The following is a 26,548-nucleotide window of genomic DNA, read 5'->3' as shown; positions in this document are numbered from 1 at the left end:
ACATGGCACCAAAGTTAAAGACTAAACAATGAGGCCTTCAACACAGAACAAACACTCAACATGGCACCAAAGTCAAAGGTAAAGACTAAACAATGAGGTCTTCAACACAGAACAAACACTCAACATGACACCAAAGTTAAAGACTAAACAATGAGGTCTTCAACACAGAACAAACACTCAACATGGCACCAAAGTTAGACTAAACAATGAGGCCTTCAACACAGAACAAACACTCAACATGGCACCAAAGTTAAAGACTAAACGATGAGGCCTTCAACACAGAACAAACACTCAACATGACACCAAAGTTAGACTAAACAATGAGGTCTTCAACACAGAACAAACACTCAACATGGCACCAAAGTTAAAGACTGAACGATGAGGTCTTCAACACAGAACAAACACTCAACATGGCACCAAAGTTAGACTAAACAATGAGGTCTTCAACACAGAACAAACACTCAACATGGCACCAAAGTTAGACTAAACAATGAGGTCTTCAACACAGAACAAACACTCAACATGGCACCAAAGTTAAAGACTAAACAATGAGGTCTTCAACACAGAACAAACACTCAACATGACACCAAAGTTAAAGACTAAACAATGAGGTCTTCAACACAGAACAAACACTCAACATGACACCAAAGTTAAAGACTAAACAATGAGGCCTTCAACACAGAACAAACACTCAACATGGCACCAAAGTTAAAGACTAAACAATGAGGTCTTCAACACAGAACAAACACTCAACATGGCACCAAAGTTAAAGACTAAACAATGAGGCCTTCAACACAGAACAAACACTCAACATGGCACCAAAGTTAAAGACTAAACAATGAGGCCTTCAACACAGAACAAACACTCAACATGGCACCAAAGTCAAAGGTAAAGACTAAACAATGAGGTCTTCAACACAGAACAAACACTCAACATGACACCAAAGTTAAAGACTAAACAATGAGGTCTTCAACACAGAACAAACACTCAACATGGCACCAAAGTTAGACTAAACAATGAGGCCTTCAACACAGAACAAACACTCAACATGGCACCAAAGTTAAAGACTAAACGATGAGGCCTTCAACACAGAACAAACACTCAACATGACACCAAAGTTAGACTAAACAATGAGGTCTTCAACACAGAACAAACACTCAACATGGCACCAAAGTTAAAGACTGAACAATGAGGTCTTCAACACAGAACAAACACTCAACATGGCACCAAAGTTAGACTAAACAATGAGGCCTTCAACACAGAACAAACACTCAACATGGCACCAAAGTTAGACTAAACAATGAGGTCTTCAACACAGAACAAACACTCAACATGGCATCAAAGTTAGACTAAACAATGAGGTCTTCAACACAGAACAAACACTCAACATGGCACCAAAGTTAAAGACTGAACAATGAGGCCTTCAACACAGAACAAACACTCAACATGGCACCAAAGTTAAAGACTGAACAATGAGGTCTTCAACACAGAACAAACACTCAACATGGCACCAAAGTTAGACTAAACAATGAGGTCTTCAACACAGAACAAACACTCAACATGGCACCAAAGTTAGACTAAACAATGAGGCCTTCAACACAGAACAAACACTCAACATGGCACCAAAGTTAAAGTCTAAACAATGAGGCCTTCAACACAGAACAAACACTCAACATGGCACCAAAGTTAAAGACTGAACAATGAGGTCTTCAACACAGAACAAACACTCAACATGGCACCAAAGTTAGACTAAACAATGAGGTCTTCAACACAGAACAAACACTCAACATGGCACCAAAGTTAAAGACTGAACGATGAGGTCTTCAACACAGAACAAACACTCAACATGGCACCAAAGTTAAAGACTGAACAATGAGGCCTTCAACACAGAACAAACACTCAACATGGCACCAAAGTTAAAGACTGAACAATGAGGTCTTCAACACAGAACAAACACTCAACATGGCACCAAAGTTAGACTAAACAATGAGGTCTTCAACACAGAACAAACACTCAACATGGCACCAAAGTTAGACTAAACAATGAGGCCTTCAACACAGAACAAACACTCAACATGGCACCAAAGTTAAAGTCTAAACAATGAGGCCTTCAACACAGAACAAACACTCAACATGGCACCAAAGTTAAAGACTAAACAATGAGGTCTTCAACACAGAACAAACACTCAACATGACACCAAAGTTAAAGACTGAACAATGAGGTCTTCAACACAGAACAAACACTCAACATGGCACCAAAGTTAGACTAAACAATGAGGCCTTCAACACAGAACAAACACTCAACATGGCACCAAAGTTAAAGACTGAACAATGAGGTCTTCAACACAGAACAAACACTCAACATGGCACCAAAGTTAGACTAAACAATGAGGTCTTCAACACAGAACAAACACTCAACATGGCACCAAAGTTAAAGACTGAACAATGAGGTCTTCAACACAGAACAAACACTCAACATGGCACCAAAGTTAGACTAAACAATGAGGCCTTCAACACAGAACAAACACTCAACATGGCACCAAAGTTAGACTAAACAATGAGGTCTTCAACACAGAACAAACACTCAACATGGCATCAAAGTTAGACTAAACAATGAGGTCTTCAACACAGAACAAACACTCAACATGGCACCAAAGTTAAAGACTGAACAATGAGGCCTTCAACACAGAACAAACACTCAACATGGCACCAAAGTTAAAGACTGAACAATGAGGTCTTCAACACAGAACAAACACTCAACATGGCACCAAAAGACTAAACAATGAGGTCTTCAACACAGAACAAACACTCAACATGGCACCAAAGTTAGACTAAACAATGAGGCCTTCAACACAGAACAAACACTCAACATGGCACCAAAGTTAAAGTCTAAACAATGAGGCCTTCAACACAGAACAAACACTCAACATGGCACCAAAGTTAAAGACTGAACAATGAGGTCTTCAACACAGAACAAACACTCAACATGGCACCAAAGTTAGACTAAACAATGAGGTCTTCAACACAGAACAAACACTCAACATGGCACCAAAGTTAAAGACTGAACGATGAGGTCTTCAACACAGAACAAACACTCAACATGGCACCAAAGTTAGACTAAACAATGAGGTCTTCAACACAGAACAAACACTCAACATGGCACCAAAGTTAGACTAAACAATGAGGTCTTCAACACAGAACAAACACTCAACATGGCACCAAAGTTAAAGACTAAACAATGAGGTCTTCAACACAGAACAAACACTCAACATGACACCAAAGTTAAAGACTAAACAATGAGGTCTTCAACACAGAACAAACACTCAACATGACACCAAAGTTAAAGACTAAACAATGAGGCCTTCAACACAGAACAAACACTCAACATGGCACCAAAGTTAAAGACTAAACAATGAGGTCTTCAACACAGAACAAACACTCAACATGGCACCAAAGTTAAAGACTAAACAATGAGGCCTTCAACACAGAACAAACACTCAACATGGCACCAAAGTTAAAGACTAAACAATGAGGCCTTCAACACAGAACAAACACTCAACATGGCACCAAAGTCAAAGGTAAAGACTAAACAATGAGGTCTTCAACACAGAACAAACACTCAACATGACACCAAAGTTAAAGACTAAACAATGAGGTCTTCAACACAGAACAAACACTCAACATGGCACCAAAGTTAGACTAAACAATGAGGCCTTCAACACAGAACAAACACTCAACATGGCACCAAAGTTAAAGACTAAACGATGAGGCCTTCAACACAGAACAAACACTCAACATGACACCAAAGTTAGACTAAACAATGAGGTCTTCAACACAGAACAAACACTCAACATGGCACCAAAGTTAAAGACTGAACGATGAGGTCTTCAACACAGAACAAACACTCAACATGGCACCAAAGTTAGACTAAACAATGAGGTCTTCAACACAGAACAAACACTCAACATGGCACCAAAGTTAGACTAAACAATGAGGTCTTCAACACAGAACAAACACTCAACATGGCACCAAAGTTAAAGACTAAACAATGAGGTCTTCAACACAGAACAAACACTCAACATGACACCAAAGTTAAAGACTAAACAATGAGGTCTTCAACACAGAACAAACACTCAACATGACACCAAAGTTAAAGACTAAACAATGAGGCCTTCAACACAGAACAAACACTCAACATGGCACCAAAGTTAAAGACTAAACAATGAGGTCTTCAACACAGAACAAACACTCAACATGGCACCAAAGTTAAAGACTAAACAATGAGGCCTTCAACACAGAACAAACACTCAACATGGCACCAAAGTTAAAGACTAAACAATGAGGCCTTCAACACAGAACAAACACTCAACATGGCACCAAAGTCAAAGGTAAAGACTAAACAATGAGGTCTTCAACACAGAACAAACACTCAACATGACACCAAAGTTAAAGACTAAACAATGAGGTCTTCAACACAGAACAAACACTCAACATGGCACCAAAGTTAGACTAAACAATGAGGCCTTCAACACAGAACAAACACTCAACATGGCACCAAAGTTAAAGACTAAACGATGAGGCCTTCAACACAGAACAAACACTCAACATGACACCAAAGTTAGACTAAACAATGAGGTCTTCAACACAGAACAAACACTCAACATGGCACCAAAGTTAAAGACTGAACAATGAGGTCTTCAACACAGAACAAACACTCAACATGGCACCAAAGTTAGACTAAACAATGAGGCCTTCAACACAGAACAAACACTCAACATGGCACCAAAGTTAGACTAAACAATGAGGTCTTCAACACAGAACAAACACTCAACATGGCATCAAAGTTAGACTAAACAATGAGGTCTTCAACACAGAACAAACACTCAACATGGCACCAAAGTTAAAGACTGAACAATGAGGCCTTCAACACAGAACAAACACTCAACATGGCACCAAAGTTAAAGACTGAACAATGAGGTCTTCAACACAGAACAAACACTCAACATGGCACCAAAGTTAGACTAAACAATGAGGTCTTCAACACAGAACAAACACTCAACATGGCACCAAAGTTAGACTAAACAATGAGGCCTTCAACACAGAACAAACACTCAACATGGCACCAAAGTTAAAGTCTAAACAATGAGGCCTTCAACACAGAACAAACACTCAACATGGCACCAAAGTTAAAGACTGAACAATGAGGTCTTCAACACAGAACAAACACTCAACATGGCACCAAAGTTAGACTAAACAATGAGGTCTTCAACACAGAACAAACACTCAACATGGCACCAAAGTTAAAGACTGAACGATGAGGTCTTCAACACAGAACAAACACTCAACATGGCACCAAAGTTAAAGACTGAACAATGAGGCCTTCAACACAGAACAAACACTCAACATGGCACCAAAGTTAAAGACTGAACAATGAGGTCTTCAACACAGAACAAACACTCAACATGGCACCAAAGTTAGACTAAACAATGAGGTCTTCAACACAGAACAAACACTCAACATGGCACCAAAGTTAGACTAAACAATGAGGCCTTCAACACAGAACAAACACTCAACATGGCACCAAAGTTAAAGTCTAAACAATGAGGCCTTCAACACAGAACAAACACTCAACATGGCACCAAAGTTAAAGACTGAACAATGAGGTCTTCAACACAGAACAAACACTCAACATGGCACCAAAGTTAGACTAAACAATGAGGTCTTCAACACAGAACAAACACTCAACATGGCACCAAAGTTAAAGACTGAACGATGAGGTCTTCAACACAGAACAAACACTCAACATGGCACCAAAGTTAGACTAAACAATGAGGTCTTCAACACAGAACAAACACTCAACATGGCACCAAAGTTAGACTAAACAATGAGGTCTTCAACACAGAACAAACACTCAACATGGCACCAAAGTTAAAGACTAAACAATGAGGTCTTCAACACAGAACAAACACTCAACATGACACCAAAGTTAAAGACTAAACAATGAGGTCTTCAACACAGAACAAACACTCAACATGACACCAAAGTTAAAGACTAAACAATGAGGCCTTCAACACAGAACAAACACTCAACATGGCACCAAAGTTAAAGACTAAACAATGAGGTCTTCAACACAGAACAAACACTCAACATGGCACCAAAGTTAAAGACTAAACAATGAGGCCTTCAACACAGAACAAACACTCAACATGGCACCAAAGTTAAAGACTAAACAATGAGGCCTTCAACACAGTACAAACACTCAACATGGCACCAAAGTCAAAGGTAAAGACTAAACAATGAGGTCTTCAACACAGAACAAACACTCAACATGACACCAAAGTTAAAGACTAAACAATGAGGTCTTCAACACAGAACAAACACTCAACATGGCACCAAAGTTAGACTAAACAATGAGGCCTTCAACACAGAACAAACACTCAACATGGCACCAAAGTTAAAGACTAAACGATGAGGCCTTCAACACAGAACAAACACTCAACATGACACCAAAGTTAGACTAAACAATGAGGTCTTCAACACAGAACAAACACTCAACATGGCACCAAAGTTAAAGACTGAACAATGAGGTCTTCAACACAGAACAAACACTCAACATGGCACCAAAGTTAGACTAAACAATGAGGTCTTCAACACAGAACAAACACTCAACATGACACCAAAGTTAGACTAAACAATGAGGTCTTCAACACAGAACAAACACTCAACATGGCACCAAAGTTAAAGACTGAACAATGAGGTCTTCAACACAGAACAAACACTCAACATGGCACCAAAGTTAGACTAAACAATGAGGTCTTCAACACAGAACAAACACTCAACATGGCACCAAAGTTAGACTAAACAATGAGGCCTTCAACACAGAACAAACACTCAACATGACACCAAAGTTAAAGACTGAACAATGAGGTCTTCAACACAGAACAAACACTCAACATGGCACCAAAGTTAAAGACTAAACAATGAGGCCTTCAACACAGAACAAACACTCAACATGACACCAAAGTTAGACTAAACAATGAGGTCTTCAACACAGAACAAACACTCAACATGGCACCAAAGTTAGACTAAACAATGAGGTCTTCAACACAGAACAAACACTCAACATGGCACCAAAGTTAAAGACTGAACAATGAGGTCTTCAACACAGAACAAACACTCAACATGGCACCAAAGTTAGACTAAACAATGAGGCCTTCAACACAGAACAAACACTCAACATGGCACCAAAGTTAGACTAAACAATGAGGTCTTCAACACAGAACAAACACTCAACATGGCATCAAAGTTAGACTAAACAATGAGGTCTTCAACACAGAACAAACACTCAACATGGCACCAAAGTTAAAGACTGAACAATGAGGCCTTCAACACAGAACAAACACTCAACATGGCACGAAAGTTAAAGACTGAACAATGAGGTCTTCAACACAGAACAAACACTCAACATGGCACCAAAGTTAGACTAAACAATGAGGTCTTCAACACAGAACAAACACTCAACATGGCACCAAAGTTAGACTAAACAATGAGGCCTTCAACACAGAACAAACACTCAACATGGCACCAAAGTTAAAGTCTAAACAATGAGGCCTTCAACACAGAACAAACACTCAACATGGCACCAAAGTTAAAGACTGAACAATGAGGTCTTCAACACAGAACAAACACTCAACATGGCACCAAAGTTAGACTAAACAATGAGGTCTTCAACACAGAACAAACACTCAACATGGCACCAAAGTTAAAGACTGAACGATGAGGTCTTCAACACAGAACAAACACTCAACATGGCACCAAAGTTAAAGACTGAACAATGAGGCCTTCAACACAGAACAAACACTCAACATGGCACCAAAGTTAAAGACTGAACAATGAGGTCTTCAACACAGAACAAACACTCAACATGGCACCAAAGTTAGACTAAACAATGAGGTCTTCAACACAGAACAAACACTCAACATGGCACCAAAGTTAGACTAAACAATGAGGCCTTCAACACAGAACAAACACTCAACATGGCACCAAAGTTAAAGTCTAAACAATGAGGCCTTCAACACAGAACAAACACTCAACATGGCACCAAAGTTAAAGACTGAACAATGAGGTCTTCAACACAGAACAAACACTCAACATGGCACCAAAGTTAGACTAAACAATGAGGTCTTCAACACAGAACAAACACTCAACATGGCACCAAAGTTAAAGACTGAACAATGAGGTCTTCAACACAGAACAAACACTCAACATGGCACCAAAGTTAGACTAAACAATGAGGTCTTCAACACAGAACAAACACTCAACATGGCACCAAAGTTAGACTAAACAATGAGGCCTTCAACACAGAACAAACACTCAACATGACACCAAAGTTAAAGACTGAACAATGAGGTCTTCAACACAGAACAAACACTCAACATGGCACCAAAGTTAAAGACTAAACAATGAGGCCTTCAACACAGAACAAACACTCAACATGACACCAAAGTTAGACTAAACAATGAGGTCTTCAACACAGAACAAACACTCAACATGGCACCAAAGTTAGACTAAACAATGAGGCCTTCAACACAGAACAAACACTCAACATGGCACCAAAGTTAGACTAAACAATGAGGCCTTCAACACAGAACAAACACTCAACATGGCACCAAAGTTAGACTAAACAATGAGGCCTTCAACACAGAACAAACACTCAACATGGCACCAAAGTTAGACTAAACAATGAGGCCTTCAACACAGAACAAACACTCAACATGGCACCAAAGTTAAAGACTGAACAATGAGGCCTTCAACACAGAACAAACACTCAACATGACACCAAAGTTAAAGACTGAACAATGAGGCCTTCAACACAGAACAAACACTCAACATGACACCAAAGTTAGACTAAACAATGAGGCCTTCAACACAGAACAAACACTCAACATGACACCAAAGTTAGACTAAACAATGAGGCCTTCAACACAGAACAAACACTCAACATGGCACCAAAGTTAGACTAAACAATGAGGTCTTCAACACAGAACAAACACTCAACATGGCACCAAAGTTAAAGACTAAACAATGAGGCCTTCAACACAGAACAAACACTCAACATGACACTAAAGTTAAAGACTGCCACTAGGACTGCAGATTTTGGTCATGTTGACTTATTTGTAAATCTTACTTTGCTGAATATTATTGCTGTGTACAGTTTATCTCTATCTATAATAATATTCAAGATAATAACCAAAAACAGCAAAATTTCCCTAAAATCACCTATTCAGGGACAGCAACCCAACAACAGATTGTCCGATTCATCTGAAAATTTCAGGGCAAATAGATCTTGAGCTGATAAACAATTTTACCCCTGTCAGATTTGCTCTAAATGCTTTGGTTTTTGAGTTATAAGCCAAAAACTGCATTTTACCCCTATGTTCTATTTTTAGCCATGGTGGCCATCTTGGTTGGTAAGCGGGGGTCACCGGACACATTTTTTAAACTAGATACCCCAATGATGATTGTGGCCAAGTTTGGTTAAATTTGGCCCAGTAGTTTCAGAGGAGAAAATTTTTGTAAAAGTTAACGACGGACGCCAAGTGATGAGAAAAGTTCACTTGGCCCTTTGGGCCAGGTGAGCTAAAAAATGACAAAATATTGAAACAAATTGATTATAAAGGGCAATAACTCCTTAAGGGGTCAACTGACCATTTTGTTCATGTTTACTTTCTTGTAGATCTTACTTTGCTGAACATTATGGCTGTTTACAGTTTATCTCTATCTATAATAATATTCAAGATAATAACCAAAAATGTCAAAATTTCCTTAAAATTACCAATTCTGGGGCAGGAACCCAACAACGGGTTGTCTAATTCATCTGAAATTTCAGGGCAAATGGATAGAACTGATAAACAATTTTACCCTATGTCAGATTTGCTCTGAATGCTTTGGTTTCAGAGATATAAGCCAAAATCTACATTTTATCCCTATGTTTTATTTTTAGCCATGGCGGCCATCTTGGTTGGTTGGCCGGGTCACCAGACACATTTTTTAAACTAGATACCCATATGATTTTTGTAGAAGTTAACGACAACGACAGACGACGGACGCCAAGTGATGAGAAAAGCTCACTAGGCCCTTTGGGCCAGGTGAACTAAAAATACTGTTGAATTTGGCTTTACTGTATGATAATCTTGGCATCACATCATCCTTAAATATTTCTACAAATTTAAAATTAATTTGAATGATCTTGAATAGTAAAGAAACACTCTTTATTTGCTACATTTTTCAAAAAGAGTTGTATAAATGCTGCCTTGTTTCATATTTGTCTCTCAGATATTCAATAGAAAAGGCTGTTCATAAAATATTGGTTTGACACTTTTTTAATTTCATGCATTTTACTGAAGCATTTACTTTTTCAAAAATGTATTCAACTTTTTAATACTAAAGATCCTATTAAAAAATTTAGATACACTTTCTATTATCATGTATTTGATGTCAAATTAACATGCAATTGAAATAAAACATTCTAACATCTAAACTCTTACATTTTATAAAAAAAAAAATACATTACAAAGCTACATCTTGTTCCGTTGATATTTTATCATTAATTTTCTTTTTTTTTTGTTGTGAAACTATTACTTTTTGTCAGGTCATTAAAGTTTTTTACCACTTGTATTGTGAATGCTGATGTGTCGTAAAAGCTATAATTTTCGATTTTAAAAAACTATTATTATTAATTTTTGGATCTATAGTTTTGCAAGTAGACAGGGTTTAATATAATCTTCATGTTATTAAAAGTTATTAATAAATAAACTGCTGGTACAGGTATATAACTAATCTTAAGAAATCTTATTAGGCTGTGAAAATACTTAACTACCCTGACATCATAAAACATAGAGCAAATACAATTATTACACACAAGGGCAGTTAAAAATGGATGATCTTCTTAAAATATCTTGTATTTGAATGACAATTTTTAAATTGAGTGCCCTTGACCTCTTAACTATGATGATCCCCCCTTTTTTTAATGAATTAAACCCAAAAACTAGGAAACATAAAATCTAAGGTTTATTAGAGACAAAAGGGAGTTCATGTCAATAGATATAAACAATTCACCAAAGATTCATGCAAATTGGTTAAAGCATAATCCATTTTTCAGTTAATGTCAGGCATGTTGACGAAGGATGGACGAACAGATTGACAAACACTGAGATGGACAGACAACAGTTTACCATAATACCTCTCCTAAATGGGCATATGAAAACAAAAGAAAAATAGGATTTGGGGTTTCATCTTTTCACCACCCAGCAAGCAGATAAATTGCTGTGAGACTGCTGCCAAGTACAATGAAGTAATGATGGCAATGTAGCATAAAAGTATACCTAATTAAAACATTATCATTGGCAATAACATTGTGCTTTATTTGATTAATGAAACACAATACATATTTTATATTGTTGGAAACTGATCCAATCAACTTTGGTGTGACAATCAAAGACCAAAGCAGAGGAAAATAAATCAAACGACAAATTAGAAAAACAGAATGCCTAGAAGGGAATTGAAATATCTATCCTTCTGGTCAATACTGTCATATATCTCATCACGAGCTCAATGCAATTCACACATGAATTCCCTACTAAAACACCTATTCTGTTATGTCAATATATTTATCCTGGACACATTAATATTTGTGTATAATTAATCAGAGGACAGGTGCCATTGAAGATATATGATACAGTGAATATCAAGGAAAGTCTGACGTAAAATATGAAACAGTTATCAAAATATCCAATTAGCTTTTACGATAAATCTTCATCAGAAATGTACAGAACCAAATGCATTAAGCTACAAAACAAGATTGAGCCAAAAAGGGAAGTCTTTTTTTGAGTGGCTGCTTGGAAAGTAGTAAGTTTTATACACAGCGCTCCCTGCATCTTAGATCATTTATGACTTAACCCTTTCCTCCATACTGATGCCTTTTGACGCCACCCCCCTTTATTCCATAATGACAACTTATAATGCCTTTTGACGCTAGGCAACAACTTTTTTCTAAAAGTTTAGTATTGTAATGTGTGTTCTATACTTAGTATTGAACTTGTAATACATACATCATCATCATGTATGTTGTATTCTGTATAAACATATGATTTTAATATGTTCTTGTTGATAGAGGGTCCGTTATACATTGTAAACTGGAACTGCAGATAAAAGATGGCTGAGTAAAAAAATTAAAGGACTTTAAAAAAAGTTTCAATTAGGGAGCACATACAATACAGTTTTGATTCAACAGAGATTTGTTGACCAAAAGGCATAGGTTCAATAAGGCCCTAAAATGGCCCCCTTTTTTAGCTTAAATTTCAAACTACCGGTAAGTTTTATTGACCAATATCACAATGTATCATAGCTAATACATTGACTATTATAGGAAATATGCATTTTTGTTGAAAATTTATGTTCCTGCGTTGTATACATGACATCAGAAATAGTACTTATTTAAATTTCCACCAAAAATCAAGGAAAATTGGGTAAATATCCATTGGTTATTGGGCAGGAAACATAGAGCGCAAACGTCGACAACGTTTGAATATTTAGGTTGTTGGTGCCTGCCCTCTATGTTTCCTGGTCCTAAATTTGGCTGAAATCCAGCCAATTTTGACAAATTTTGCCAAAATTTCTTATTTTGACCTTTTTGGATGTAAAAAATCTATGCTTAAAAAATAAAAATTTTGACCGTAATAGTTATATCTAACTTTCTCCCATGTCTTTAAGTCACTCTAAAACATTTTTTATCTTGTAACATTGAACTTTATTATCAGGGCAAAATATGGACCTTACCAAAATTACTCCTTTGCATACAAACTATTTTTCACCTTTTCAATTAAGATATGCAATATAAAAATAGAGGTAAAGGGGTGAAGTTTTAGACATTTATTCTAAATTTATGTTTCTTGAACAATTCTATCCTCAAACAAATATACCTAACTTTTTGTTAAAAAACTTATAGCACATGTCATTTTTTGTAAAAATGATTTAGGAGATCGTCTGGGAGGTTGATCCTGCCATTTTTATTTAAAATGGGTTCTCAAATCAGGATAATAGGGAGGCAGGGGGGTTCAACTACATGTCCCCATTCAATAGAATTGATCGTCCAAAAAAGGGGTGGGGTCCCAACCCCCAGAACCCCTCTGCATCCGCCATTGCTTCTTTACAAATGTCATTTTATAAAAGAGGGTTCCATGTACTTGTTTTCCAGCTAATGTTTGAAATTAGTTGAAAACTGCATTTTGTCTCAAAATGTCACAGTTTGGCATCATAAAAAATAACAATATATGTTTAACGTCATTACCTCCACTGTTAATGTCACAGTTGTATGACCTTAAGTTAGAAAATAAGTGTACATGTATCTGAAATTATTTACAAATCACTGTTTGTTTCAAACTGTTGTCTGTATTTAAAATATAAAACCTTTCACGTCTCCAAATGAGAATACGGCACCTTCTTCATATTAACACTGTACACATTTTTTGTAATATAATGAAATGAGAGCAAAAATTAATAGCTTAAAATCATGTAAATGTAAAATCATTTAAGGATGAAATGGAATAGTATTTCATAAATGGTAATATTTACAAAATATATGTTATACTTATAAAAACTGATATCATGATTTTTTTCCTTCTCAAACATTTAAATTACCTTTGACTAGTGCATGGATTCCCATTTTGACTTGAGAAAAGTTCCCACTCCCTAATTCTCCACGAATTCTGTAAAACCCAATCCTTTTTCCTAAAGTTATTTCTTTCAAGCATCTTTGATCATTAGTTAAATCGAATGAAAGGCGTTCGTAAGGAGTAGATTTTCTCTGTTTAGGTTGTTCCTCCTCGGAAGTCTGAGGTTCTTTTGGCTCTTCTTCTGGGTTTGCAGCTTCTCCATTTAACATCTCAGACTGATTATTGTTAGAAACTTCTTTCATCATATGAGTTTCCACCATATCACCAGTTTAATATTTATCATGTTGATAGATTCTATGTCAGTTCCATTGCCAGATAAATGTTCATCACTATTTACTGTGCATCAATTGATCAATTAACACATATGATCACCTGTCTAAAACACCTGTCACAACAATCTGAAATGGATACAACTGAAATTAACAATCTATAAAGTGCAGGTCCTGACATTACTGTATACTGCCTGGTGAAATCCTCCTGAGGAAGTTAAGCTCAAATCTATAGTTAATGAGAAAGAAAACTGGTTGCTTTCAAGTCCTTAATCAATAATATCATGGTATAGGTAATTATGATTAAGATGACAGAAAGTGACGTATATATAAAGTGAGAATGAGCATAGTAATGCTCTCACAACAAACAATAGGGCAACAATTAAAGTGGAAATTCCACAGGCGTCAGAACAAACCAATAATAGGATTTGTAAATCCAATTTTATAGATTGCTTGTTTATCAATCTTGCTTTTTACAGCCTCTCCGAATCTATAATTGTAAATTTCAAAACTACTACCTTCAAAACATTTAAAGTTTATAAAAATCATCATTAATGGTAAATAACTATAAATTTACATTGTAAAATTGTCGACTATTTTGATTCAATTTCCAGTATACATATTGCCAATTTTTCTTATCTACTTAATAAAAAATGTTAAAAACAAAAATGCTTAAACATGGTTAAAATTGCCATTCATGTTCATCAACCTCATCCTTGTGGTCAAGAAAACTTTCGAGTCAGTTTTTGTACTTGTACTCTAAAATTAACCAATCAAAATGTTGGATTTCATGTTTCAAGCATGATTTTTGTGCTCCAAGCACTGAGCAAAGTTTTATGACTTCAACCCCTGGAGTCAATTTAAGGTTTCAGTCATATCAGAATTTTTGTTGAGGGAGAACTGTTCACAATTTCTGTATCATAGTACAGATGCTATATAATTGTTTTCAAAGCCAACATTTTTAGAACAACCACTCACAAGAGTCAATCAATAGTTTTAGTCCCATCAGCATCTTTGCTTTTTCTATTATATTCAGAAAATAATCAAATAACATTTAATAAGGGCAATAACTCCTATAAGGAATCCATCAATGGTATCAGTCAGCAGCATAAATATTGTAGTGCTCATGTTTTTGCTCTTTTTATATGTTACAAGATTTAAAAGTAAAAGTGGTCATTCAAGGGCAATAACTCTGAAAGGAGTCATTTGATATCACTATCAAGTAAATGTAGGAAAATTTTGATATTCTGAACATTGTACATCATTTAACATTTCTCTTGTCTACAATCATTGTTTGGATATTCAACAAAAAAATGTAATTTACCCTTTAAATCAGCTGTTTCAAATCATAGAGGCCATGTTGTAATGATTACTGTCTCATCATTAAAAGTTATAAGGTAGATCTGTCAATGACAGGCTAAGTTTGGTTTCCATTTACTTCAAGCTTTTACATAGGGAAAGATTTTGATTTTTTTACACTGGATGATTTAGGACAAATGCCAAGTGATGGCAATTAAAAGCTAATGCTGGCCCATAATAAGCTATAAAGGACTTCATAGACCAAATACGCCTTCGTTTATTTTTCTTTAAGAAGTTTTGATACTAATTAGCCAAGTATATTAATAAATCCTTTTTTTAAATATTCTTCAAATCATTAATGCAATACCATAATCTGTTTCTAGGCACAAAACACTTTTTTACATGATAAACTCTGGTAATCATTGTACAAACATTAAACACTCAGAGAAACTTCAGTCAACACTATTTTCTAGATAATTAAATTTCACTTTTTCACAGGAAATACAATATAAATCTTCTCTTAAGCATTCAGAAAATAAGATATAAACCAAAGTTATTTCCAAAATAAATGATTTATCTTTTATTTCCTAGAAAAACAGCAGTGGCATGGGAACGTCAACAAATGGTACAAGATTAAAGAAAAAAATCAGCATTGGCAAATATAAAAATAATATAAAAACTTTCACTTGCACGTAATAAGTTCTTAATAAATGCATACTGAAGACTTATTGGTCAATCCTTTAAAAATCTAGGTAACAATGATGGACACTTGTCTCGTGTCCACAAACTTCCATGTACATGTTTTTAACCAGATGCTCTACAGGGTGCAGCTTTATACGACCGCAGAGGTCGAACCTTGAACAGTTGGGGCAAGTATGGACACAACATTCAAGCTTGATACAGCTCTGAATTTGGATTGTGATTAAAGAGTTGACACAGCATAGGTTTCTGACACAGAATGAATGTGGTCTAGCGAAATTACAAAAAAAAAATATTTGCTTTTGAGCAATTCACTATGCTGTTAAAATAACTAATCTTTTAAATACATCATAAAATATTAAAATATAAAATGACATACAGTCATGGTTAAAATTAATATTAATAAATAATAACTTCTAAAAATAAATTTACAGCTAATCATCGCAAGACAATCATCATTTTTTAATACATAATAACAGCTATTCTTTAAATCTGACTTAGATTACCTCCATTACACTGCTTATAATTTTTTTTAAATTGTCCTTTAACCAGAAACAAGAGTGGACACACTGAAATGTCTCGCCTTCTTTACTAATCATTGATATTATGTTGATAGTCCTAAGTATAAAGCTTTATTACAACTGTCACATAAACTTTACATTAACCAAGATAGCTAAACAAAGACCAATGAACCATGAAAATGAGGTCAAGGTCAGATGAACCATGCCAGACAGAATGTACAGCTAACAATGCTTCCATACAACAAATATAGTTGACCTATTACTTAAAGTTGAAGAAAAATAGACCAAAACACAAAAACTTAACACTGTGCAATAAACCCTAAAATTGAGGTCATGGTCAAATAAAACCTGCCGTACTAATATATAGGTCATAATATATTTCCATATACCAAATATAGTTGACCTTTGGCATATAATATTAGATAAAAAGACCAAAACTTAAAAACTTAACTTTGATCACTGAATCATGAAAATGAGGTCAAGGTCAGGTGACATCTGCCCGTTAGACATGTACACCTTACAATCATTCCATACAACAAATATAGTAGACCTATTGCATAAAGTATGAGAGAAACAGACCAAAACACAAAAACTTAACTATAACAACTGGACCATGAAAATGAGGTCAAGGTCAGATGACACCTGCAAGTTGGGCATGTACACCTTACAGTCCTTCCATACACCAAATATACTAGCCCTATTGCTTATAGTATCTGAGATTTGGAATTGACCACCAAAACTTAACCTGATCCATGAAATCTATCAACAATCGAATCGCCAAATATGAGAGTACAAGGGGAAAGGCTGTAGATTTTCTATAAAATTTCTATATGAATAGCATTGTATCATTACAAGTGTACATAATCCTTATAAAGCCTTTATGTAGAGGAATTAATATTGTGTAAAGTGCAACTAGAGGAGCCTGTGTCGCTCACCAATATCTATGTGCATCTTTAACAATGAGTACTCTCCATCTTTATGGACTAAAGACTAAATTAAAACTCATGACAAAATCTCTTCTTTGTTGATCTAGCTACTAATTCTTTCTATTATTTTTGCTTATTTAATTTTCTATCTAATATAGCTTTCTCAGATAGCACCCAGGAATGCAAAAAAATATGATAAAAATCCTTATTGAAGAGATTTACTCCAATGAGGGTTATCAGACAAATTAAACCATGTTGACTTTTTGTAGATCATGTCTTGCTGATCATTTTTTGCTAATTTATTCTATCTATCTGTTATAGTTTTTTCCCAGATATAAGCCAAAATCGCAAAAAAAAACTTGTCAGATCTATCATTAAAGGACAATAACTTCAATAAAGGATCATCAGAAAAATTTTCAACTATACTAAATGTATATTTGTAGATCTTGTTGATCATCTTTATATATTTAAGTTTCTATTTATCTATTATACTTTTCAGATATTACGCAAAAAAATGTCCTTGAGGGCAGTAATCAGCGGTCATCAGACAATTTCACCCATGTTGACTTATTTGTAGAACTTATCTTGCTGATTATTTGTGCTATGGTATATAAAGTTTCTCTCTATTATAATTTTCAAAGTAGGCACAAATTAAAAAAAAAGTACAGTGATTGTACTAGTGAAAATGTTATTTTAGGCCTTATAAAAATCTGACATGACACATTCACTATAATGTGACCTTATTATATAATTCAAATAAGGTCAAAGATGAAACATAAAGTTCAAAAGTGTTGAGAGAATTGAAGATTATCAGCTGTTTAAACAGTAACTTTACTAGTATATTTGTAGTTCACACCGTAATTAGCCTACAATAAGTTTAAATGTTACATGTATACAGTGTGTATCCAACTAAAATCTTGTTCATTGTAATAATCTGTGGGGCAACAAAATAAACATATAAACTTAAATGACAATAGGTACAGATCTAACAACAGGTATATTTTAAGGTACAGATCTAACAACAGGTATATTTTAATGTATCACCTTGTCAAAATATAAAAAGTTTTAGAAGAAGAAAAAAAGTCTTTACTGTGGTTTTTATTGGTTAATCTTAAACTAATAGAGCGAATACCTGTAGATAATTCATTTTACCTGACAAATTTAGTTTTTAATAATTTTGACTACCAATTTTTTTTTCTTATAAATTGGAAAATAGAAAAACCCATTTCAATCAAGTAATGCTGTGGGTGGTATTTTTCAAGTGTTCTCTTACTAACAAACACAGCCTTGACCAAAGAAAACATTATCTAGTGACAATAAAGATATTGATTCAATACAGGCAAGACCTATACATTAATATAAAAATAAGGAGATATGGTATAATTGCCAATGAGGCAACTAATAACGTATTGATACAAAATTAAAATCTTCTGCCTCCACAGGGGCGGATCCAGCCATTTTAAAAAAGGGGGGAATCCCAACCCAGGATAAAGGGGGGTTCCAACTATATGTCCCCATTCAAATGCATAGATCGGCCGAAAAAAAGGGGGGGGGGGGGGGTTCCAACCCCCAGAACTCCCCTCTGGATCCGCCACTGCTCCATTCAATAATGTACAAAATGTAAGCACTGCATGAAAAAAACATAATATATATATTTGTCAAATCTTTGAATGAAGGGTAGATAATAATAATAAAAAAATAATGTACCCTGTAGTTCAAATTGATTGCTGCTCTTTATGAGCGTGGTAATGGGGACGTTCATGACGAATAAGGGTAAAAATTCTTGTCAAATGATGTTAACCGTAATTTCTGGTGCATGACAATAAAATGCGCACTTTCTTTTAGACAATAAAAAATTTGATTGATTTTGACGAATCACTTTAATTTTTTTCCGAAAATAAAAGTAACAATAATCAATTGAGAGCTCTGACGAATCCTGAGAAGGATATTTTGACGAATCACGTTAACATTTTAATCAATTGATGATAATTGTAGCAGGAAATGGTCGTTTGACACCTGACGGTAAAGTGCATTTCTACCCTCCTTTATCTCAATAGCAGGTGGCTTGTCCAAACAGTTATTTTTAAAACATATTCTATCAGTTCAGCGTCTACCAAAACTTAGGTGATACTATTTGAGAACCACTTTATAAGACTTCAAGTGAGAGGCAGGGATAATAAGTAAATTTTGTAAAATTGATAACAAATTATTATTTATCATCAGAAAAAGGATTATACACATGTGAACCAAGACAAGCAGACAATCTGATAGTGACTTTCATTCTCTCTCTACTTTCAGATTTACAAGAAAAAAATATTTCTGTAAATAAAATTTAAATCTTTTATCATAAATTTAAGGGGAAAGATTTTTTACATAACATTTTTCTATCCATCAGTTTAGTTTTCACACAGTCAAATTTGGCAGATGGTTCAAAAAGCATAACTTATTCTGACATAAAAAAAATAACAAAATTAGTCCATCAGGTCTACAAAGTTTCAAATTGTAATATTGCAAGAGAAACATTGCAAAGCGATAACAATTTGTCATATATACCACTTATTCACTAACATATTGCTGTTACCTTCTGAAAACTAATTTTACTTCATTTATAACAAATTCTCTGTTTTTGGTTGATTTATGAAGATATAGGGATATGCGTTGTTTTCTGTATTAATTTAAACATACACCTTTGGGGACATGACATAATATTGCTCTATGATAAATGTGACTAAAGAAAAATTATCAATTTCAGACAAAATGTGATTTTTTTTTTCTTCAAGTGGCATAAACATTTGATACATGTAAGTTCAGATTTAGTCTAAATAATTATGATGTCTGGTATTAAAGGCTATATAAATTTTTTTCTGGGACACCTTCCTTCCAGGAAAAAAATTAAAATAGCCTTGCCAGACGTCATAATTATTTGGACTAGTTCATAATTAGAGAAGGAGGAAAAGGACCTTTCAAAATTAACATGTTTGTATTAATACTCTATATTTCTATCTTTTTGCAATGATGAATTCCTATGTAAGAAGGCCTCAGAGCAAAAAAAATAAAATAGCCTTAAAGTTTCAAGACATCATTTTAAATATTTGAACTAGATTAATGTCAAGAATGATGAAGACTACCGTTAAGTTTAGTTTATTTGACCATAGTACATGTACATGTTTGTTGCATGACACCAGAAGGTTTATAACTTATTCTGAGACAGATCTAAGGTCAATCAGACCAAATTCAGATAAAAATATAGAAGTGTAAATAGGTCTATACATATTGATATAGGAAGATGTGGTATGAGTGTCAATGAGACAACTCTCCATCCAAGTAACAATTTATAAAAGTAAACCATTATAGGTCAAGGTAAGGCCTTTAACACAGAGCCTTGGCTCACACTGAACAGCAAGTTATAAAGGACCCCTAGTATTTCAAAGGCTAGATTAAAAAGCAACAATAACAGGTCTTTTAGTGTATCCTCTTCAACAACTTTCATATATTCATCTTTAATTTAACATATTTCTGCAATTCTGATGTCACATATAATCGGTCCAACGATTTACAGAAAAGTGCGACGATTTACAGAAAAGAACCTTTTTTTGGTCCTTTTCGGTTCTTTTCTGTAAATCGTCGCTCTTTTCTGTAAGTTGTTGAACCCAATATAATTGCTTATCTTATAAAGTCACAGTTTGAATCAATTGTTCAATAATGTCATCTTTGCCAATAGACCCCATTGATAAAACATCAATTCTTCAACAATAATTTGAAACAAATTCCTATATTTATCAAGAAAACATGATGTTGACATAATTACACCTCATGTAAGAATCTTGGGTTTTGATTGGTTGATTTTTCACCAATTTACTATCATCAAATATCGTTTATTTTTTAACGCCGCCGGGGTATATGCAAAAAGGATGTGCCTTTTTTACCCTCTTTGCCATGCCAAAAAATACTCCATCCGACTCAACGCTTGATAAACGTCATGATCATCAATGCGTTTTTGAAAGTTAATATTTGGTGTAATTAAACAGATAAAGCATTTTCTTGAGGCGTATTTGCGATAAATACCAGTCTTGAGAATGAATTTCTTTCGCCTTACGGCTCGCAAAATTAAACATTCTCTGTTTATAAGATATTAGTCTATAACCATGCAGTAACAGCATACTGGTTATAGACTAATTGTTGTAAAGCTGGAATAACCTTCAAATGATAAATGAAAGATTAAAAAATAAGGTCTACTGTGACAAATAAAGAAATTTGATAATAAATATATAAATGTCCAAGAACTGCAACCGAGAACAAAAATTTTTACATTTTGAACTCATCTTCTTTTTACCTTACCCGTTTACTGAACTGATCATTCATGCTTGGTTGATGATCTTAAATCAGAATATTTATAATTTCATTAAGAACCTTATTCGTTTATGATGTTTATCGCTCTTATCTTACCTGACCTTTGCTGCACTGGTTGATGAAAACAGGTAAACAGCACGAAATAAAGCAGGAAATAGGTAAAGCGCTTGGCGTTACTAATAGCAACAACAAGCAAGTCTTCGGGTTAGACAAAGTTCGACAACTCATTTCCCGCCATATGATAAAACCACATATTTTTAATAAAAATTGTTTAAGTATCTGTCAAAGGGTCCGTATTAGTTTAAAGCTAAGGGCATATTCAATTCCGTAAAGGTTTTATAATGAAGAGTGATAAAAACAAATGATCTCCAAGTTCATCAAGAATTAGGCTACCGAATATCGGAAACAAGAAGTCAGTATGTATGGCAAGCCGTTTTGCTATTTATTCTTACTTCAAGATATCTTATATAGTTTCCCCAAGGGTGACTAGGGGTATAGAAATATGGTCACTTGGTCTGGCCGACCGGCAGTAAAACGCTTGCCGAAGTGGGGCGTCCGTTTGGCTGTGCGGGGGGTACCACGATTTCCCGAGAACTACGAGAACAACATAATATCCCGAAAACAAGATTATATATCCCGAGAACAAGATTTTTTATGGTTTTATATGTGTTTTTTTGCTTAAATAAGTGTAACAGCATACAATAATTAAGGTTTATGGCGTTCATAATTAATAAAAGTACACGCAATCTTCAGAAAATAGATTTTTATGTCTTGTTACTTATATGCAAATTCCTTGTTGAAAACAAACCAAACCAAAACCAATTTTACTGATATGTGCTTATATGCCCTGTAATGGATCAAAACAAGCAAACACCCATTTCAAAGAATGTTTAGATCAACTTCATGAGATAATTACCAAATACTCAGATACATGTACCCCAGTTTTATGTGGCGACTGGAACTGTGATTTGATGAAATCCTCAAAGAAACTGGCAAGATCAATCTGGATGGAAGAATTTATCAACTCTAAAAAACTTGCATTTAAACCTACTCCTCTAACATTCATCCATCCGAATGGCAATGAGTCATCTACAATAGATTATATCTTTGTGCATAGCAACTTGGCCGACAAAGTCAACAACACCATTAGGCTAGACATGTTACCAAACAATACCTCCGACCATTATCCTTTATTAACAGAAATTGAAATAGAAATGGATTCGGGGAAAGAAAAAGATAAAAATTTTACTTCAAACAAAATTAAATGGGATAAAATTGATTTACTTCAATATCAAGAATGTTTAACCAAAAGCCTCCAAGAGAATATAATTGATTTCGAAAATGATCCAACTGCAATAACTAAACTAATGGATACCATCATAGCTACTCAAGAAAGTATTGTACCAACATCAAAAAAGTCATCACAACGTAGCAAACATATATGGAATGATGAGATTGAAAATTCCTTAAAAACGAACAAAAAAGCACTCTATGAATGGAAAATGGAGGGGAAACCACAGATTGGTGAAACAATGCAAGTCAGAAAAAGAACCAAGAAACAACTGCGAAAAGCCAGAAGACAAGAAATTGCACGACAAAGGGATGAATCATTACAGACAATTATGAATGCAAAACAAAGAGACAGTAAAATCTTCCACAAACTAGTTAATGCACAGAGGAAGTCGAAAAGAAATGGCATATCAGATCTATGCGTAGAAGATAAAACATATTCTACAAGAGAAGAGATACTCCAAGGCTGGAATGAGCATTTTAGCAAGCTTGCAACACCGGAAACTACTGATCTCAAATCTGATACCAACAAGAAATTTGATATTGATATCATTGAAGAAATTTGCAAAGAAAATGCGGAACCCCTAGTCTTTACATCAGAAGAAGTTGACAAAGCTATAAACCAGCTTAACACCAACAAAGCACCAGATATATATGGCATAACAGCAGAACACATCCGATATGGTGGTGATGCTTTACTACAAGGAGTTACAGCAATTATTAACAACATCTGCAAGGAAGCCTCAGTTCCAGATTGCCTAAAACATGGAATACTAACCCCAATCTTCAAAAATAAAGGGTTGTCAACAGATGCAAAAAATTACCGAGGTATCACTGTACTTCCAATTATTGGGAAAATACTAGAAATACTCCTCAGACAGCTGATCCGAGACATTATTGATATTCTTCAAAATCGTCTACAAAGAGGCTTTACTCCCGGAGTTTCTCCACTATACAGTGCTCTCATACTATTAGAATCAATTGCAGAATCCATGGACCAAAAACTACCTATTTTTGTTGCTCTACTGGATGCTAAGGCTGCTTTCGATGTCGTCAACCATGATAGCTTGCATCGTAAACTCTTCTTATCAGGAGTAGGTGGAACACTCTGGCTCTTAATACGCCAACTTAGTACTTATGCCATAACCTCCATCAAATGGAATGGTTTAATATCAAATCCATTCCCTGTTCACCAAGGAGTACGACAAGGTGGAATTCTCAGTACCGAACTCTACAAAGTTTATATAAACGACATTCTAGACCAACTGGAAAATAGCGGTCTGGGTTCCTACATTGGGAATATATATTGTGGTTCGCCGACCTGCGCTGATGATGTCGCCCTGGTTGCAAATTCACCTTCAGATCTCCAGTCAATGATAAGTACAGTTGAAAACTACAGTATTCAGGAAAAATATAAACTCCAACCCACCAAGAGTCTTGTACTGAAAAATGTGCCCTCCACACGAAATACAGACTTTGAATTTGAGATCAATAATACAGCTATGCTTCAGCCAAGCTCGGCTCTTCATATAGGAATTAAACACAGCTCTGACTTAAAGAAAACAATCAATATTCATATTGAAGGAAATATATCTAAAGCCAGACGGACAATGTATAGCCTAATGGGTGCTGGTCTTCACGGAAAGAATGGTCTCAACCCAATTACTTGTCTACATATTTTTCAAATATATATCCTACCTGTCCTTATCTATGGACTAGATATATTACTTCCAGACAAAAAACACATAGAGCCATTAGAAGTATTCTATAGGAAAGCAATGAAACAAATCCTATCACTGCCAAATAATACTGCAGATGCAGCTGTCTATACTATGACAGGAGTAATTCCAATACAAGGAACAATACATAAAGCTGTCATAAATATTTATAACAAAATATGTGGAATGGAATCCTCAATAGAAAAGGAACTAGCTGAACGACAACTACTTATGTCTGGTTTCAACTCTCAAAGCTGGTTCTCAAAAGCAAGATGCATTCTAGCCCAATATAATCTACCTTCAGCTCATGATCTAATGCTCAATCCGATCAACGCAAATCGATGGAAAACACAAGTAAAAAAAGCAGTTGACAGTGTCTGGCATGATCAATTGAGAACAAAAGTATCCCTATATAGTTCTCTCAATTATCTATCCACTAACAATATACTCTGGCGAAACACTCATCCTTGTCTTGCAAGTGTAGGCACATCATCTCAGGATATAAGTCGTCTTCAAACAAAACTAAAGCTCCTTACAGGCACCTACTATCTTCAAAGCAACAAAGCTTCATTTAATCAAAATAGCGTAGATCCAACCTGCTTACTATGCAAAGAATCCGCAGAAACGGTAGATCACTTCCTTCTGGAATGTAAGACTTTGCATGATATCCGCATACCATACCTGCATGAACTTGAAAGCTTTCTTTGTAGCTTTAGAAACTGTACCAAATGCTTTAATCTTACTAACGTTGTAATAGACGCACAGCTCATTTTAGATCCGAGTCACTTATTATGTGCTTGTGGTTGCAGGTGCAAATGCACTGACAATTGTTTCATGGTAGAATACATATCCAGAAAATTATGCTATGCGTTACATGCCAAGAGAAACGAACTCTTAAAGACTTTACCGTCTAGCAAGAGCAAGAGTCAAAGACTGTAGCCAACGTACACCCCACGGGGCGTACATTTATATTTATATTTTTTATATTTTCAAACTAAGTGTGTATAGACATATATATTCATTGTGAAGTGCTCCTTTGAAGGAGGGATTTCCTAATACAGATACAGATACAGATACAGATATGGCGGACGTTATATTTTGTAAGGTAGATAACTCGACTTGAAAGCAAAGTACTGTAGTACTGTTTGCTCACTGAGGATTTTGTGTTGTAGAATTTCGTTATTTGTGATCTGGTGCATTTGCAATATCTAATTGTGATCATTCTGCATTTGAACTGTGTTGATGCTATTTCATTAATTCTAATGAATGAATTTATGATTGACTCATTGACATAGTACCACAATAAATAACGTATGCTTCTCTTTGGATATATAAAATAAGAAATATAGAGATCAGATTATTTATTTGAAGTACAAATCCAATGTATACAATGGTATAAAATACAAGAAATTTAATGTTTAAAACAAAAGTGGTACAACATATAATTACATGGTCTTTTCAATCATAGTAACATAATTTGTTTAAGAAATCTTGAAATTATAAAAGTAACATATCAAACAAACCATTCAATTATCAAAATTCCAAAATAAGATATTCAAAATTTGCCATTTTTTTTTTTTTTTTTCTTAAAATTTTATATGTGTTCTCTATTATTTTATGTCAGTTCTTCTAAGATCTTCTAATACTTTGATTTTCTTAAGTTGTCTACCTTTAGAATGTCCGCCATATTGTGTCAACAAGGATTTTGCATACAAGACATAGAAAATGATTTTTTGACCTGAAA

At 34.8% G+C, this 26,548-nt stretch overlaps 1 protein-coding gene across 2 annotated transcripts in view; it reads right to left on the bottom strand.

Annotated features, from left to right (window-relative positions):
- The window catches only part of LOC143053594 (serine/threonine-protein kinase NIM1-like), a 37,415-nt gene extending 15,405 nt beyond the window's left edge, over positions 1-22,010 (bottom strand). The window contains exons 1-2 of one of the 2 annotated variants that reach the window (XM_076226387.1): positions 21,893-22,010; positions 13,698-14,130 (exon numbers count right to left, since the gene is read on the bottom strand). In XM_076226387.1, coding sequence (XP_076082502.1) covers positions 13,698-13,992 — 295 coding nt within the window. In that variant the 5' untranslated portion in view covers positions 13,993-14,130; positions 21,893-22,010. The remainder of the gene's footprint in view (positions 1-13,697; positions 14,131-21,892) is intronic. The other variant, XM_076226394.1, reaches the window with a different exon arrangement.
- Between the last annotated feature and the right edge of the window lie 4,538 nt (positions 22,011-26,548).

The sequence above is a fragment of the Mytilus galloprovincialis genome, chromosome 1, assembly GCF_965363235.1.
Source record: "Mytilus galloprovincialis chromosome 1, xbMytGall1.hap1.1, whole genome shotgun sequence".
Taxonomy (NCBI): domain Eukaryota; kingdom Metazoa; phylum Mollusca; class Bivalvia; order Mytilida; family Mytilidae; genus Mytilus; species Mytilus galloprovincialis.
This window is presented reverse-complemented; position numbering and strand designations above follow the sequence as displayed.